General features: G+C 47.4%; 1 protein-coding gene across 7 annotated transcripts in view; it reads left to right on the forward strand.

Moving 5' to 3' along the window:
• The window catches only part of MTMR3 (myotubularin related protein 3), a 79,061-nt gene that overhangs the window by 44,106 nt on the left and 16,101 nt on the right, over positions 1-18,854 (forward strand). For all 7 annotated transcript variants that reach the window (XM_074554542.1, XM_074554541.1, XM_074554543.1 and 4 more), the window contains 8 exons: positions 756-838; positions 3,271-3,437; positions 6,917-7,013; positions 7,778-7,891; positions 14,429-14,634; positions 14,829-14,960; positions 17,682-17,793; positions 18,521-18,716. In XM_074554542.1, the coding sequence (XP_074410643.1) occupies positions 756-838; positions 3,271-3,437; positions 6,917-7,013; positions 7,778-7,891; positions 14,429-14,634; positions 14,829-14,960; positions 17,682-17,793; positions 18,521-18,716 (1,107 nt within the window). The remainder of the gene's footprint in view (positions 1-755; positions 839-3,270; positions 3,438-6,916; positions 7,014-7,777; positions 7,892-14,428; positions 14,635-14,828; positions 14,961-17,681; positions 17,794-18,520; positions 18,717-18,854) is intronic.

Below are 18,854 nucleotides of genomic sequence, written 5' to 3' on the forward strand. Positions count from 1 at the left end.
CTAAACAATTCAAACAGCTTTGTGCTTCACATTAATTACAGGTATTAGCTGAATTTACACAGTTATTTATGACTTCTGTTCATTTAAAGCAATAATGAACATTTACCCATCGTGGGTAAAGTTCCAAAAGTAATACTGAAAATTGATATTTTCATCTTGGGGCTTTTCTCATCTTTCAAGGTACTTGCATTTGCTCTCATGTGTTGCCTGACCAACTTGCTGCTGTTACACATGCCAGGAAACAGAAGTGTCTATAACTGCACTTGAACTGGGAGAGATTCAGCATTATCACTCTAAATTTGGCTGCTTCCATTACAAGTGTTGCTCTAAACAGGCCAAAGGGTTTTTCCCCGAGGAGGAAATATTGGATATTGCCATAGAAAAACATCCAGACTGCAGCAATCTGTTAAGGGGATCTTGCTTAGCAGTTCTTTTTCAACACCATCAACTAAAAATATATTAAGATTCCTAAATTTAGACCTATAAGAGGGGAAACTGCTTCCATGAGAGAGGAGCTGGAGTTTCTGCTGCCTTTCCTGCAGCCTTCTCAGGTGCTCCCATGGGATCCCACAGGGCTGGAGCTGGAATGTGAATACCTGGTACCAAAGCTCAGAACTGCTGAAGTAATTCCTCATGGACTCATTTGTTTTCCTCTCTTCAGACTCCATGTAGCCTGCAATAAATCCTTGTTAGATATGCAAAGAAATTGCTGTTAGTGCTGCAGAAGTGCAATAATCTGGTGTGTTTAATTGCAGGTTCCATTGCAGCTCATTGAGAGTGTGGAGTGCCGGGATATATTCCAGCTTCATTTGACTTGCAAGGACTGCAAGGTTATCAGGTAGGAGAGGCTCAGAGTTAAAGGGGGGAATTCACTTTCCATGTGCCATGGGCAGCTGGGATGGTTCAGGGAAATGGGGTTCCTTGATTTCCCTCAGAAGCTTTTTATTTTGTCTGATTTTTATACAAGGAGGGCTGTGTATAAATCTCATTGTTGTGATTCAGCACAGCAGCAAACCTTGCTCTGAGCCCACATGGCTGATCTTGGCTTTGTTCTCAAATTAATTTCAGTCTCACTGTGTTGTCCCTGCTTTGCAATCAGTTAGAATACATTGCTTCAGTGTATTATAGTTATATCAGTATTTCCATATCAATAGGTACAGAAGTAGATAAAGGCACTGATACACACATTGCAAATGAGTTTTATCAAGATTTGGGGTTGGGAGGCTTCATGCACTCTGCATTCTCAACACCTTTGAGAGTACACTCACTCTCCTTGAGGCATGGTCACCTCCTGGAGAGGAAAATGAGGGAAGAGGAAGTGCAGGGAGGTGGTGAATGCAGGTGTGCAGGGACTCCTGCCTGTCCCTCCCCAGTCCAGGGCTCTCTGAGTGCCCAGCCTGAGCTCCTCATTGATGGGGTTTTTTTTAAAAAAAAACTTTTCTGCTGCAGAAATTAATTTTGATCTATGAACTTTAATTAAGAAGAATGGAACATTTCTTTTTGATTAAATGTTTGCTGGCTGTACCTTTTGTGTAATGAAAGGAGCCCCAGCCATCTCTGAGCACTCAGAATGTTTAACAGGTCAGCTGCTTCCTGAAAGGCTGTTTTTTCACCAGGACTGATTTTACTTTAGAGGTAATATTTAGTTTAATTTGAATTCAATGTTTAACTTCCTCTTCACTTGTAGCTCTTGACATTTAAGAAAGTCACCCTTCTTCCCTACATTAATTTGTTTTTTCCCTTCAATTGTAGAATGAATACAAATTATTTGTATTTTGCCATCCTTATCAATTTTCTTTCAAAATTGCATCTCCAAGACTGAGGGCTTGGTGATGGTTGGGAGATGGTGAAGTTTGGGACTGAGACAGAAGAGTTAGAATATATTGTTCTTTTTCATGAGCAAACTTTGTGTTTTGAGACTAGAATTGGAGATAATACTTGTTATTTACACCACTAACTTCAAAAGAATTAGAAGGAATTTAGGGTGAGATGTATCTTGTCTGAGTGTGGATGTTTAATAGAGAATTATCCTGTCTCAGTGAGTAGTCTGGGCTTGCTTTACAGTCAGTGAAGGGAAATAAATAAACACCTGAGGCTGCAGTTGCTGCCAGCTCCTGGGAGATGTTGGACATGGCTTTTCCCTTCCACACTCTGGCTCTGAGCTATTTGCAGGTAGGGGAGATAAATCTGCCCTGAGGGAATGCAGATGCCATCATTAACCAGGACTGAGCAGAATGGAAATACTTGGGCAATATTTAATAACTATAAAATCTTAAAGAAAAACGTCAGAGCAAAATAAATCATGGTTTATTTCCACCCTTTTACTCTAAAGAGTCCAGGAATCCTCTTTGAAAAGAAAAGCTAATGTAATTTTAATGCACTGCTTTGAAGATTGGTTTCTCCTGTGCAGGGAATATTCTCTCTGTTTGTTGTTAGTCTGTAACATTGGGCAAAGCTCAGGCAGTGCTTCCCAACAAAGGCAGAAAGAGAAGGGTTTGCAAAGAACCTTAAATCCCATCTCATTCCACCATGGGCACCATGTTCACCAGCCCACATTGTTCCAGTCCCTGTCCAGCCTGGCCTTGGGCACTGCCAGGGATCCAGGATGGGCACCCTGTGCCAGGGCCTGCCCACCCTGCCAGGGAACAATTCCCAATTCCCAATATCCCATCCATCCCTGCCCTCGGGCACTGGGAGCCATTCCCTGTGTGCTGTCCCTCCATCCCTTGTCCCCAGTCCCTCTCCAGCTCTCCTGGAGCCCCTTCAGGCCCTGCCAGGGGCTCTGAGCTCTCCCTGGAGCCTTCTCCTCTCCAGGTGAGCACCCCCAGCTCTCCCAGCCTGTTCTTGTTTACAGGGCTGTGGTTGCAGTTCTATTATGTAGATTATAATGTGTGGGGCAGTTTTCTGAGTTTCCCCCAGCCCAGAAGGGGCTGTAACACATTCCTGGCTTTGACCTGAATGATCTTCCCTTGCTTTTATAGGTAACACATGGAGAAATGTCCCCCTTATTCCTGGCAGGGCACACCCTGCTCATTCCCAGTCACAGAATGTTGCTGCTCAGTCAGTCCTGACTCCTTAAGTGTTTCTTTACTCATTCCACAGGTTTCATTTTACTTCTCATTAGAGTGCACATGGAAGCAGAACTAAGTTGTCAATAAGGTGTTTATCCTCAGTTTGTGCTCTCACAGAGCTTTTCATGCTCAGCCTGTCACCTTCTAGAGTGGCTTCTCCTACTGAAAGTCCCCCATGGGATGTTTGTCTCTGGGCCAGGTGTCAGTTCTCCACCTTTGAGCAGTGTCAGGACTGGCTGAAGAGGCTCAACAACGCCATCCGCCCCCCGGCCAAGATAGAGGACCTGTTCTCCTTCGCCTACCACGCCTGGTGCATGGAGGTTTATGCCAGTGAGAAGGAGCAGCACGGGGACCTGTGTCGGCCAGGTACGTGGGAACAGCCTTGGGGTCACCAGAGCAGCACCTGATAGCCCAGGGAATTATGGGGTGGCTTTGAGTCACTCAGTCAGGTGTGGAACCAACAGCATTTTGCTCACATGGAAGCAGACTTCAGTCTCAACCAATTGTGCCAGACATTTTTTGTCTGGCACACTGATCTCCAGGATGGACACTGGGGAGGGGAAGGGAGCCCCTGAGCTGTTGTAATCTTCACAGCAGTGTTGTTGTCACTTCTTATCCAGGCTCCTCTCCAGCCCTCTCTGAATGCCACACCCCCTTCCATCCCAGCTACCTCCATGGGCTGCAGTGCTGCCCAACCAAGGACATCCCAGCTGCAGCCCATTTACAATAACCAGGATCAGGGCAATACAATACAGACATCACTGCCATACATGTATGCACAGTACATATATTTGCTCTACTCCTGGGTTCATTCACAGCCACAGGCAGTGATCTGCTTCTGTGGAATACCATCCTTGCTGCAGGGGTTTTGAAGCCCACAAGTAAATAAAAGCTCAAGCTTGGCATGCTGGTGGTTGTAGCACTTGGTTGAGTATAACAAATCTGATTTCAGCACTCTCTGATCTCCTGTCAGTCACAATCACCTGTGTCTGCCAGGTACGTGGGAACAGCCTTGGGATCACCAGAGCAGCACCTGATACCCCAGGGAATTACTGGGGTGGCTTTGATTCAGTGAGTGAGGTGTGGAACCAGCAGCATTTTGCTCACCACAGCAGCAGATTTCAGTCTAAACCATTCTGGGTTGGCTGCCACATTTTTTTGATCTCCAGGATGGATGTTGGGGAGGAGAAAGGAGCCCCTGAGCTGCTCCTGGGTTCTTTCACAGCCACAGGCAGTGATCTGCTTCTGTGGAATACCATCCTTGCTGCAGGGGTTTTGAAGCCCACAAGTAAATAGAAGCTCAAGCTTGGCATGCTGGTGGTTGTAGCACTTGGTTGAGTATAAGAAATCAGATTTCAGCAGTCTCTGATCTCCTGTCAGTCACAATTCACTGCCTCAGGGAAGTGTCCCAGTTACCAGGCTGAGAGATGTGCCTGGGATTGTGTCCTTGCTCTGAAGCTGCTCTGGAGCCTGGCACAGGCTCTGGTGTCTGTGGTGTCTGGGGAGGAGCAGGGACCACTCAGTGCCAGCAGGGGCTCCCTGGCCCTGTTCCTCTTCACACCCTTCATTAGCAGCTTCTGGAAAATGCCAAAAATCTCCTCAGAGCAGAGCTTCACACCCAGGGCTTTTCCCTCTTTACTGAATTTGGGAAATGGGAGCTGGCAGACCTGTGGAAGTCTTGCTGAGTCTCCTCTTCCTCACTGAAACAGAGAGACTTCAGCCTGATGCTGGGTTAGGATAATCATGGAATCATGGAATGGTTTGGGTTGGAAGGGACTTAAAGCCCATCCCATCCCACCCTTTGCCATGGGCAGGGACATCTTCCCCTAGACCAGGTTGTTCCAACCTGGCCTTGGACATTTCCAGGGACAAGAAGCAACATTTACCATTTTATTAATTTTTATCAATCAATTTTTTTTTCTTGCAGCTTTGCTTTTCTATCAAATAATTTTCTTTAATATAACTTTATCTCCCTGTAGCTGCCTGTGGCTGGGGGTAGATGTTCTCCTTCAAAGAGCTGAATTATAGCTGAAATAAATCAGTGTGAATGTGGCTGTAGAAGTCAATCCAAAGACATTGCCATTTCTCTTCTATATCCAAGGAGCCCATTATTTGGTAGATACAGACAAAAGTACTAAAGTGCTTCAAAATCCATCCAAGTGTCAACAGAACACATTTTCTGGGAAAAATATGTTAGCAGTGTGTGTAGTAGGGATCCAGGCTGTGGCTCACAGGGCCAGCTTTAATTGGAAGCACAAGCCCACAAAATACCCAGCTTGCTTTTCCTGGGATTTTGAGAGTGGCTTGGGATGCTTCTCAACATTATCAATGTTGGCTCAAAGTGCCTCTTCAGGAAAAATGGACTAAATATTAAGGTTGGGGTTTTGTTTCCAGGAGAAAAACCTGTGGCTGCACAGTAGCTAAAAATTAAGAGGGAAAAATCAAACAGAATATAAGATTTTCATGTAGCTTTATGTTTGTCTTAAAACCCACCAGGCTGAGCAGCATTGATTGGGATATTTCCAATGTTCTCATTTGCCATCCAAAAACATCCTTAAGGATGTAGCACAAGTTTTAAGGAGCAGTGATGGGGAAGCCCATTCTTGTGGTGCTCCAGTGAAAGAATTTGTGGGATTTTTAAATTCAAAAAGTCACTTCTAAGGACAAATCTGGCAGAGGTTGTTGCCTGGCTGGAATGTGTTGTCCAATTCCACCTCTGCTCTTGACAAAGGATCTTTATAACACTGTACTTAATTAAGTCCTGTAATTAGGCTGCTGTCTATATTCTTAATTTACCTATTGATATTTATTTCTAACTGTTCTGTAACATGGCATTAAAAATCATTTCAGACATGTGCATTTACATCTTGGGGTTTAAACATGTATCTCCAGATATCTGGGGGATTGAAAGACTTTAAGGGTTTTCTAAAATATTTAATGGAAAGATGTAATACTTAAAGCATTAATTTTTCAGCAGATTTTTCCCCCCTTGGGTGCTGCTCTGCCTCAGGATTTAATGCTCCAGTAATTTAAAGAGACAAGCAATGGATGGACCTTCAGAATCACTTATCTAGTGCTGCTCACATGCTCATTAAATTTAGCACTTCTCTTAGCCCTGGAAACCTGGAAATTTTGTCTCATTTTCCAGACTTTCTGTCTTCTTATTCTTTATTGCCATTGTATATTTTTCAATTGTATTTTGAGACTTTAAAACAAAAGTGTCTAGGAAATAAATGGGGCTCATTCCACTTCCTTTAATGTATTAATCCAGGAGTTTGTGAGGCTCTTGTGATTGATATTTGTGTCAAACAATCATTTATGTGTTTTACCTCTCTATCTCCACCTGACTCACGGAAGAATAATGTCCAATTTATGGTGGAGAGCTGAGCTGCAGGATAAATGCCAGCACTTGCCTCCAGCCATACAGGAAACCTGGGGCTGGAAATGCATATTCACAGCATTGCCCACGTTCCAGGGCACATTCCAGGTCTTCCCCTTTTTCACCAGAGCCTCACATTCTTCTCCTTGATAGAAAATTGTTCTGAACTTCCAACCATCCCACTTGGATTGCTGATGGAGCTCAGTTCCTTTGCTGATGTCCTTGGTTCTGGTCTGCAGCATTGTTTTTTTAGATGAATTTCCAGAAGTTGATCATTTCAGGTTAAACTCGTTGTTGGACTCTGGCATTCCTGGGGAGTTGGCCAGGGCCAGATGTCAGTGCCAATGGCAGAATGAGGCTGTGAAATGCAGCTTTGGGCTGAGGGATGTGCTGCTTTTCTCTGTTCTGCAAAGCAGGAATGCTCATTCCTTATTTCCATTCATTTCCCTGTGCTCTTGGTCCCCAGGAGAACATGTCACTTCCAGGTTTAAGAACGAGGTGGAGCGGATGGGGTTTGATATGAACAATGCCTGGAGGATTTCCAACATCAATGAGAAGTACAAGTGAGTGCTGGGGCTGCTGCTCCACAGCCAGACTGCATTTCAGAACACTCAGTTACTGAAACTTCTTTCAACTTCTGCAGTTCCCAAGAAGCGACAATTAGAATGATTAATTTTTTTGTTGGTTTATAGAAAAAATGCACTTTAAATTATTTAATGTTTTATTAACTGCTAGAGTTTTTTAAGCTTGGAAATACCAGGTTTTGATGTGGCTTATTAGAGAATAAGCATTCTAAGGGAGATCTTAAGTGAGCAAAGAGTGGAGTTTGAACTTTTGAAGACATTTTTTTTGTTTCTTATTATCTAACTTATTACAAAGATACGTGTTTAAAACTTTAAAAAACCCAAGCAGGTTTGGAAGAGTTAAATTTGTAGATGAATAAGTAAGAGGAAACACTTGAGAGTGCAGACAAAAGGCTCTTTGGGCTGTGGGGCAGAGGAGGGTGCTCTGTGAGCCCCAGCTGGGGGCAGGGGCTGTTGTGGCTGAGCCTGCTCCTGCTCAGGGCAAACCCAGCTGAACTCTGTGTGCTGGAGCAGTTGGAGAGCTCTGCCTGTGCAGGGTAATGACTCCCAGCTGGGGGCTGCTGGCCCTGCAGGAGCAATCTCTGCTTTGGCCTCTGCACGGAGAAAAATCCCTCTCTCCATATTTAATGCTGGCCAAAGGGAGTTTATTGACATCCAGGGAAGCAGGAATTAGCAAAGGGCTGTGAGGCTCCTCCAGTGCTGCCTGGGCACTGTGGGAGCCTGACTGTGCTCCCTTTCCCCAGGCTGTGTGGCAGCTACCCCCAGGAGATCATCGTCCCTGCCTGGATCACGGACAAGGAGCTGGAGAGCGTGGCCAGCTTCCGCTCCTGGAAGCGCATCCCCGCCGTGGTGTACAGGTGAGCAGCAGCTGGGCAGCCCTCCCCAGCTGGGAACAGGCAGTGCTGCCAAGGAGCAGCTGCAGGAACCCACAGCTGGGAGTTCTGGGGTGCTCAGGCTGCTCTGGGTGAGGCAGGCACTCCACGTGTGTGGTAGTGTGTTGCTAAGTTTCTTGTGTTATTCCCCCAATTTATGTATTGTTCTCCCCTATTATGTGTAAAATGGTTTCGTTCCCCCAGTTTTTCCCGCCACTGCTAGCCTGTCAGCTAAGTTGCCATAGTAACCGCTATTCATAGTTGCCGATATGTAATTGCTTCTCCCCTGGTTTCCCTTATAAGTGAAAGTTGTTTCCTCCCTGCCCAGTCAATCACCCCCTTTCTCCTCCCAGGTTTCGAGAACCTTCTCCTCTCTGGAGATGGTGGCTGGCTGGGGTCCCAGGACACCTCCTTTACCTTTTGATTATTGGTCTCCATGGAGTGTCAGTTCTGTGAAGTTCATCCCCTCACCTTTCCTGATTGGCTCTGTCTGTACCCACCCCCTTGCTTTATAATCCTGTTTTCACCCCCTATGAAAAAAAAAACTTTTTCCCGGATGGTTTCCCGGTGTTTGGATGCGGCATCACCGTCAATAAACCGATGTTTAACCCCCGGGAAATGGTCAGCTCCGTTCCTCTCATATACCAGCGAGGTACGCCAGCCCGCAGCCAGCACAGCCCGAGGCCCTCAGGCTCCGAAGGGCGCTGGCCAGGAATTGCAGAGGGGCGTCGGCCTTTCGCCCTCAGCTAGTCGGACTCTAAACTTCGGGCCACATACGTTCCCCTCTGCACACGTGCGCTCGCTCGGAGTGGCAGTAATGGGCTGTGTTTGGAATTCCAAGCACACACTGGAGGAGCACTCAGCATTTGCATCTCCTGCAAATCATTCCTGGGGCAGTCACCCCAGTTAAGATTGATTTTTAACTTTTCTTAAGATGAAAATGAAAAAATGGGAAATGAAGACATCAGAGGAAAGCTGATAAATGGCCTCCCTGGCTGGGTACTCCTTTGGCTTTTCCCTGACTCATCTGGCTGAGTCTCAGACTGCAGGATAAACAAGGACAAATACCAAAATTACTTGAAGGAGATCTAAAACTCACATTAAAAATTAATGTGCAGTTTAGCTCTATCTCCATATTTTAGATAGTTTTAATTACACAGACCCTTCCTTAGACTGAGTCCAGCAATTCTTCATAATAAAACTGCCTGTCTGAGAGAGTGGGGTTTGGCAGCTTCTTTAATAAGAAACACATTATTAAAGAATTATTTGTTTTTTATTAAAGAATTATTAAATTCTAAATTATTAAAGAATTATTTGTTTTTTCAAAATATTTTTAATTTTGTGGATACTTGGTGGCTGCCCCATCCCTGGAAGTGTCCAAGGCCAGGTTGGACAGGGCTTGGAGCATCCTGGAATAGTGGAAGGTGTCCCTGCCCATGGCAGGGGATGGAATGGAATGAGCTTTAAGGTCTGTTCCCCCCAAACCATTCCATGATCCTATAAACCTGTCACTTGGTACCATGGCCCCTTCCCTGCATGGTTATCCTCCCATAAATCTTTAAAATCTCTTTAGAACATCAGAGGACAAAGGGATTAAAAAGATAATGAATACTGATATTCCCTAAGCCTGGGCACCCATTCCTGATGAACATGGAGCAGGAAAGCTGGCAGTGCTTGGAGCTTGTGTCAGAGGAGCCAAGGGCAGGAGAGCTGTAGGCTACAAAACTCTATTTGCTGAGCTTAAGGGTTCTTGTTCAGTGAAGGAAGAACAAATTGGCTCATGGCAGCAAACCATTACCTTTAAATCCTCCTGTCTCTCCTCCCAAACAACAAAGGGGCTTAGTGTGGTCTCTTTTGGAATGGTGAAGGGGTTGTTCTCTCCTCTGATCAGCCCTGGGAAGGGGAAAATGTTTTCCAGCATATGCTAACACTTTGAAAACTGTGTGTTTTATTATTACAGTACTAAATGTGTGTGTGTATATATATTATATATGTGTATAAATGAGAATAATATGATTTATGTGTGGGTTTGGGTTCAGCTTTTGGGCCTTTCCTGCAGTTGTCACAAAATTAGGGGACACCTCACCTGCAAACACACTTCCCCAGGGCAGCATTCCCCCTGCTGCCATCACTGCACAGAAGGAAAACACTTTGTTCTCATTCCTGGGAACACCTTGCATTCCAGGGGTTTATAGAAGAGCAATTGAAAAGTCAAAGGACCACAGAGACTGAAATTGTTCTGTCCCCATGTTCAATTTTCATCAGTTCTGCTGAGGCTCTGGGTGGTAAACCACACATGGGGATTCATTGTTGAGCTTCAAATCAGCGAGAGAAAAGTGTTGCTCTTTTTTGATTTTTTTTTTTCTTATCTTGACATTTGGTAATAGATTTTTCAAGACATCCAGTTCATCACTCTGAGCTCTAATAGAGCTCACAGCAGTGAGGGGAGGAGAATTTCTGAGATTGACTGGGCTTGGAGCATCCTGGTCTAGGGGAAGGTGTCCCTGCCTGTGGCAAGGAGTGGAACAGGATGAGTTTTAAGGTCCTTTCTTTCCCTTCCAGATAATTCTATGATTGGGATTCCATATACTATATATATATATATATATATATATATATATATATATATATATATATATATGGAATATACTATACTATATATATACTATATATACTGTATATATATGGAATATACTATACTATATATATATATACTATATAGTGTATATATATATATACACATACACACACACACATAAAGCTAGGTTTTTTTCAGTAAGGGGCAAGAGCTTACTCAACATTTCTTATCCACTGAAATTATTTTGGGACTTAATGATTTTAGTTTCAGTCTTGATCACATTACTAAAAAACTTTTTGCTTTACTTCATGGGAAAAAGAAGTAATCTGGATTTTTTTAAAATAAGTCCAATCACTTGTCTCAGTTACAGATCACTGGGACAGAGAGCAGAAACACAGCCTGGCAGCAGGAGATGCATTGGCCCTGAGCAGCAGTCCAGGCTGCAAAGCCCAGCAGGCTGATCTGGAGACAAGCTCAGGAATGCTCTGTGGGGATTGGACTGGCAGGAGCGTTGCTTCCATTCTATGATCAGATTTCTAAAGAAATCTCACACCAAACCCTGCAGTTTTTATTTCTGTTTCCAATTTTTTCAGCCTATTCACATATTTCATAGATTCACAGAAAGGCAGGTGGGCTTGGAAGGGAACTTAAAGCTCATCTGATTCCACCCTGTGCCATGGGCAGGGACACCTTTCACTATTCCAGGTTGTTCATGCCCTGTCCAACCTGGCCTTGGACACTTCAGGGATCCAGGAGCAGCCACAGCCTCAGCCTCTCTGGGAACAATAATTTGTGTAGATAAATCTGGCCCCAGAAAATCAGTGTTATGGAGAATACTCTTAGGATTTTTTGGGAAGACAACAGCAAGGGTTTCCTCCCACCTTGTAGAAGCAGCATCATGAGAGCCTCCCTGAAGGTTCTCTGTGTGGAAGTGTTCTTTGGCCTTGCACTGCTGAGGGTGAGCCCCCAGGCCCACACAAATTCTGTTCCTGCTGTGAGTTACATCCCTGAACTGCAATAAAGGGATTTCCATTCTGCTGCTGCTGGTTCAGAAATGCAGCACAGGGAGCAGTTCACCCCTCCCTGCTCCTCACTGCTCTGTTGCAAGGACTTGGGGGATTTATTGTTGTACTCCAGCATGGACATGGGAGAATGAAGCCTGTGCAGAGGTGTACATGTGTCCTGCAGCTGTACAACAGCTTGTAAAGGGCTTTACAGTTACCTAATGCTGATTTACTCTTGGTTTCTGCAGGGGGCTGCAGGATTTTTGTCCCTAGGGAGTTTTCCATGGAGGTTTTGCTTTAAGTTTTTTGAATCATTTTGTTCCTGAGCTCTGAGTGATGCCCTCTTATCCCAGCTCTGTCCCTGGGGATCTCAGCATCACACTGGCTGCTCTTTATCCCTGTGGCCAGTCCAGCTGGAATGAGTGGAATTCTCCAGCCCTCCAGCATGCCCCTAACTAGAATTGTGTGCTGATGTCTGGTACCTCTGAACATGGCAGATTTGTGCAGGGCACTGCTGGGGCTGCACAGCCACCAACGAGCTCATCTCCCAGCCTAATGATTCTTTATTATTTGTATGATGCGAGGCAAGGACCTGGAGAGGAAAATATAACTCTTTATGAACCTATGAAAATTATTCTGCAGCAGGTAGTAATGAAATCTGGGAGAACATATGGAAAAATAAATGAGCTGCTCTGTTCAAAATAGATTTCTTACACATATAATGATGTTTTATTTTCTTTTATTTGTGCAAGCGTGGCGGGGAACTGGGTGGCCTTTCAGTGATTGGCACGTATTTTTTCCTGAACTAATTTGCTGTGGGTAGAGCTGTTTGTGGAAGGCCATTAATTCCAGCAGAAATCCATTTCCCTGTGCCTGCAGCCGGCTGGCACCCGGTGTAAGAGCCGTGGCTCCGCATCGCTTTTCCTTTGCCTCGCTTAACGCAGCGTGTCACTGCTTCCTCTCACTGAAGGGATTTTATATGAAACAATTATAAAAGAGCTATGAGAAGTACTTCAGACCCAGATCCCAGCCTGTCTGATCGCTTGGAGGCTGAGCAGCACGGAGCCTGTGCCTGTTTGCTGCTGGATGAGGAGCAGGAGGCGGCGGCGCCCACGCGGTGCCCGCGGGGAGGCTGCGGAGGAGGTGCTGCAGCACCCGGGGGTGACAGCTCTGACAGCACAGCACAAACCAGCCTGTCACACCTCCACAAACATCCATCACGCTGCTCAGAGCCAGAAAGTCTACACTGGTTGCTTTGGGTGGGCTGGTTTCCTGTTCAGGGCTGTTAAGATTTGCTTAAGGGTTAGACTGACCCTCAGTGCTCTGGGGTCCCTGCTTAGAGGGAAGTGAACAGCTCCAGGCTGCCCTGGAGCTGAGGTGGGCAGTTGGTTTGCAGGAAGGTTCTAAAATCTTTTCCTGCATCATAACGTACAGGAATTGTAATTGGCAGGTGCACACTGGAAATCCAGGGTTCTGGGGGGACTCCTGGGTGAGGAAAGCATTGCCCAGAGGCACCTCTGCTTGAAAAGCTGTGATTCCCAGAAATGCACCCCTGCCCTGGGCTGATCCAGCAGTGTGGGCAGAAGGGAAAGGGGGAATTCTGTCCTGCCCTGCTCAGGTGAGACCCCACCTGCAGAGTGCTCCAGCCCTGGGCCCAGCACAGGAGGGACCTGGAGCTGCTGGGGAGAGCCCAGAGGAGGCCCCAGAGATGCTGCAAGGGCTGGAGCCAGGCTGGGAGAGCTGGGGGTGCTCACCTGGAGAGGAGAAGGCTCCAGGGAGAGCTCAGAGCCCCTGGCAGGGCCTGAAGGGGCTCCAGGAGAGCTGGAGAGGGACTGGGGACAAGGGATGGAGGGACAGCACACAGGGAATGGCTCCCAGTGCCAGAGGGCAGGGATGGATGGGATATTGGGAATTGGGAATTGTTCCCTGGCAGGGTGGGCAGGCCCTGGCACAGGGTGCCCATCCTGGATCCCTGGCAGTGCCCAAGGCCAGGCTGGACACTGGGGCTGGAGCAGCCTGGGACAGTGGGAGGTGTCCCTGCCATGGCAGGGGCGGCACTGGATGAACCTTAGGACTCTTCACAACCCAAACTGTTCTGTGATCCATTGCCTTAAACAGAGAAGAGCCATGTGGATGAGTGCTGAGATATCCCAGCTGGGACATGAGGCAGGGGTTAAATGTTCTGAGATGCCCCAGAAGTTGTGTGTGCTGCTCTGGCCCCTCCCCTGCAGCTCTGCACCCACAGCTGGGCCTCCTTTGCCCAGGCTGGGCTCCCTGAGTCCGGGTGCTGCTGGGCAAGGTCAGGGAGGAGTTTGTTCCTTCCAGTGGCTGGTGAGTCCAGAGCTGGTGGCAGCAGGGGGATGTGCCAGCAGAAAGGCAGTGAGTGGAATTACTGTGATAATACATTTCAGTCCTCTTTTTATAATAGATTAGAGGAGAGAGTTTTCATATCTCTTTCAGAGCATGTTTGCAATGGTTCAGTAAGCTTTAATTATTCCAGGTCTGTTCTTTTTACGTAGTACAAGAAGCCAGGTCAGATTTAAGGAAATAACTACTAACTCTTCCAATGTGTGAAACAAAAATTTTGTTTTGAATGTCACCTCCCAGGAGATGAGAGCCGTGTCCAGGTTAGGGTGTCCATGTTGAATTCCTCTCTCATGCCTCACCTGCTGTTCCACTGCACTCCCCAGCTTTCACAGGCCAACAGGCCCAAAATACTGAGCAAGAAGATGCTCTGTTTTCTCTTCCTGACCTTGCTTTGACTTCCACCTGTCAGTGACTGTGGTCACAGCCATCATTCTGCAGGGAAGCTGGATCCCAGGTTGGGGACAACTGCTGAATGATGGTCCCTGCTGGGAATGAAGCTACTGCAGCACTGCACTGAGCTTTGTGTGCCCTGTGTGCTGTGCGTGCTGACTGAGGCTGTGTCCCTGTGTGCAGGCACCAGAGCAATGGGGCAGTGATCTCCCGCTGCGGGCAGCCCGAGGTGAGCTGGTGGGGCTGGAGGAACGCCGACGATGAGCACCTGGTGCAGTCCGTGGCCAAAGCCTGTGCCTCAGACTCCAGGTCCAACAGTAACAAGTTAATGAATGGGAATTGCTCCAGAGATCTGCCCAACGGAGGGGACCTCTCTGATGTGGAATTTGGTAAGGCTGTCACCATTGCTTTCTGTTGAGGGCAGAGCTTTGCGTGAAAGTTCCATCTCTGATGCTGTAACAGAGGGAATCTGTTGTATTCAGTCCCCATGGTGCAGTGCCTGTGCATGGTGGGGCTGAGGGAACTGTGCTGTAACAATGTCAGAGGGATCCTCTGAGCTCATCACCCCTTTCCTCCTCCCCAGACTCCTCCATCTCCAACGCCTCCGGAGCAGAGAGTTTGGCAATCCAGCCTCAGAAGCTGCTGATCCTGGACGCGCGATCTTACGCGGCAGCCGTGGCCAACAGAGCCAAGGGGGGAGGCTGTGAGTGCCCAGGTGAGCCAGGGAGGGGTGGCTGTGAGTGCCCAGGTGAGCCAGGGTGGCTGTGAGTGCCCAGGTGAGCCAGGGAGGGGTGGCTGTGAGTGCCCAGGTGAGCCAGGGTGGCTGTGAGTGCCCAGGTGAGCCAGGGGAGGCTGTGAGTGCCCAGGTGAGCCAGGGGTGGCTGTGAGTGCCCAGGTGTGGCTGTGGCTGTGAGTGCCCAGGTGAGCCAGGGGGAGGCTGTGAGTGCCCAGGTGAGCCAGGGTGGCTGTGAGTGCCCAGGTGAGCCAGGGGTGGGTGTGAGTGCCCAGGTGTGCCAGGGTGGCTCTGAGTGCCCAGGTGAGCCAGGGGTGGTGTGAGTGCCCAGGTGTGCCAGGGGTGGTGTGAGTGCCCAGGTGAGCCAGGGTGGATGTGAGTGCCCAGGTGTGCCAGGGGTGGTGTGAGTGCCCAGGTGAGCCAGGGTGGATGTGAGTGCCCAGGTGTGCCAGGGTGGCTCTGAGTGCCCAGGTGAGCCAGGGTGGCTGTGAGTGCCCAGGTGTGCCAGGGTGGCTGTGAGTGCCCAGGTGAGCCAGGGGGAGGCTGTGAGTGCCCAGGTGAGCCAGGGGTGGTGTGAGTGCCCAGGTGTGCCAGGGGTGGTGTGAGTGCCCAGGTGAGCCAGGGTGGCTGTGAGTGCCCAGGTGTGCCAGGGGAGGCTGTGAGTGCCCAGGTGTGCCAGGATGGCTGTGACTGCCCAGGTGAGCCAGGATGGCTGTGAGTGCCCAGGTGAGCCAAAGGGGTGGCTGTGGCTGTGAGTGCCCAGGTGTGCCAGGATGGCTGTGAGTGCCCAGGTGAGCCAGGGTTGGTGTGAGTGCCCAGGTGAGCCAGGGTGGCTGTGAGTGCCCAGGTGAGCAGCATTCCTCCTCAGCTTTCCAGGCAGTCAAAGGGATTTGCTGCAGTGTGATTCCCCAACACCCTTCAGCACTGTGTGCACACTGCTCATCCCTCTGAAGGCTCTGGATCGTGGCAGCCCCACAGCCCTTCAGAGGGCAGTTGAGCTGTTCATTGGTCTGTTCTCAGGCCAGGAGCCCAGCTGGCAGCAGTGCTCAGTGAATGCTGAACCCTCTGGAATCTGCTGAAGAGCTCTCCCTTGCTGAGTCAGATGTATCAGCTAGAGAGAGACAAAGGTGTCCAGTGTGCTCATGTCTAAAACCCCTGTACATGTAAATCCCACTGGCTGTAGAGGAGAAGAATGTTCTAGAATGGTTGTGCAAAATACAACTTCTCAGCAATTTCCCTAAAGCTGAAGCATTTTTCAGTATTTGTATCATAGCAACTGCAACCCTGCCTCACCTTGCATGTGTAATACAGTTGCAACACCACATTCTGTGTTCTTTGGCACTTGTGAATTGGTGGTTTTATAAACAAGGTATTATTTATGGTCACTGTTGGGTATTAATGCAGCCTGTTAAAATTCCATGGGTGGAGAGGCTGGAAAAAAATCCCAGACAGAAAAACTGGAGATAAGATAACGAAAGCTCTTTTGACCTTTTATTTTGGTCTTTGCTGCAATAGCTGCATTTTGATTCTTAACCACCAGTTTAAAAAAAATTAGAGGTTTTCATTTAACACCTCAAAACCACTAAATAATTCTTCATCAAAGTGTAAAATTTCAAACCAGAAAAGCACAGTATACAGGAAGTTTGATTTTCTTCCTGTATATTGGCTTTTTAATTCTGTGGAGAAGCTTTTCAGACAGTGTGTCACCTTCAGTAAAACCTGTTTTGCTTTTTGCTGCTAACTTTTCTGCAGGTATTGCCAGGTCTGCTTCATTCTCTTTATAAAAATAGCTCCTCTATGCTGTACTTTAGATATAATTGAGTAAAAATACAAAAAAAACTCTGAAGGTGTCAGATACTGTCTGAGGCTGCTCCTGGAGTTGCAGTCCCTCATTGTGTTTGGCCCAGCATTTGTTGGGCTGATAAAGAGTTGGGAAATCAAATGATACAAAACATCACAGACTCCTGAATTTTCTTGTGCAAGCTCTCAGTGTCCCAGATCCTGAATCCTGATTATTTTTCTCCTGTAGAAATGGTCATTTTAGTTACTGTGTGATCATTGTGCAGCCTGAAGCATCACAGCAGAGGGAAGACTAAATCTTGGGAAAACTACTGAGCTGGGATTTCCTGGCTCACTTCAGGTGCCCCTGAGCACTGGCCCTGTCTGTTCAGGCCTCCAGTGTTGCTTGAGCACATCCAGAGTAATTCCTTGTATTTTGTTTCCCTGAGCTCCTGGTATTTCTCACATGTGTGATGCTTCCTCGTACAATTCCCCTCAGAAGAAAGCAGTGGATGAAGAAACCTTTCAGCCTTTTTGAGTGCCTAGGAACAGGAATCTGAAATCTAACTTAAATCCATAAATTACCAATTAAATATTATTTATGTTTCATATCTTTTGATGTTTGTCAGTCTTTTTACAAACATTCTGGGACCTGGAGCTCAGGAATTCCCAGAGGTCTACACTCTGCTTTTTGTAACCTGAAATGAAACATTTGAAATAAATACAGCAGGACTTTGCTAAATGCTTCCTGTTTTGCTGGGCTGTCATGTCTGGAATACCCAGCGAGCTCCAAGGACTTACAGAATCTTTGTAAACAAATTATTTCATCTGTCCACGGCAACAGGGGTTTGTTTGGATGAAAAAAATCCTCTTTTAGAGAGGTGGTTGTTATTTTCTTCCCTCTGTCTTGCCCTTTCCCTGCAGAATATTACCCCAACTGTGAAGTGGTGTTCATGGGGATGGCAAACATCCACTCCATCCGCAAGAGCTTCCAATCTCTGCGTCTGCTCTGCACACAGATGCCAGATCCAGGAAAGTAAGTGGAAGTTTGGGGGTTTGGGCCCTTGGTTCCGTGTTTCTGCAGCCACATTCTTCTGCTGATGATTTTTTAATTGAAATTCAGTGGATTTTCCCTTGGTAATAGCGCTAAGCTGTGTTTTTCCATTTTCGTGGAAGTCATTGGTTTATTCTGATTGAAGTGAACATAGCAAATTAGTTCTGAAATTAGAGTGGAGCCTTGAATATTGATACCAGAGTGCTGTTTCTTCTGGTGGGCTTCTGAGCACTCACACTTAGGCTGATCTGCTATTCCCAGCTTTTTATTAATCCTCACTGTTGGCTCACATCTGGAAAATTGTGGTGGTGTTCCATGTACTTCACTCATTTAAAATGTCATTTCAGGAGAATATTTATAACCCTCCAGTGCTGTGGGGTAACTGTCCTGTCATGGGGGTCCTCACTGGAATTACCCCAGTCCTGTTTTCCCTCCCACTCCCCTGTTTGGAATTTGCTGCTGAAGCCTTCCATGGTCTCAAAGTAGATGCAAACCTTCAGCTCATCCCAGATTGTGGCAGTTCCTTGGGTTGGCTTGGTGGCTTTGCTGCTTCCACCTCTGGGAAAGCGTTAACAAGACACAAGTGAGGAATGCTACAGACTGACACTCACAGCTTATTAAAACAGCAGCTTTGCCGTGATAAACTCAGACATCCCAACCTGAAGGCATTTTAAAAGAGCAAAAACTGTCTTGCCTGCTTTCCCTCTAGTTGGCTGTCAGCTCTGGAGAGCACCAAGTGGCTGCAGCACCTGTCGGTGCTCCTCAAGTCGGCGCTGCTGGTGGTGCACGCCGTGGACCGCGACCAGCGGCCCGTGCTGGTGCACTGCTCCGACGGCTGGGACCGCACGCCCCAGATCGTGGCCCTGGCCAAGCTCCTGCTGGACCCCTACTACAGGACCACAGAGGTGGGCAAAGCAGGGTCTCTGCAGGGAGTCTGGCTGTTGGTTACTGCGGGTTTCTCCCCTGGCAGGAGTTTGTCACCTCTAGCCTGCAGTTACTCCCAGGTGTAGGTATTACAGCGACCTTAGACGGTCACTGTGGTG

This window comes from Zonotrichia albicollis, chromosome 18 (genome assembly GCF_047830755.1).
Source record: "Zonotrichia albicollis isolate bZonAlb1 chromosome 18, bZonAlb1.hap1, whole genome shotgun sequence".
Classification (NCBI taxonomy): Eukaryota; Metazoa; Chordata; class Aves; order Passeriformes; family Passerellidae; genus Zonotrichia; species Zonotrichia albicollis.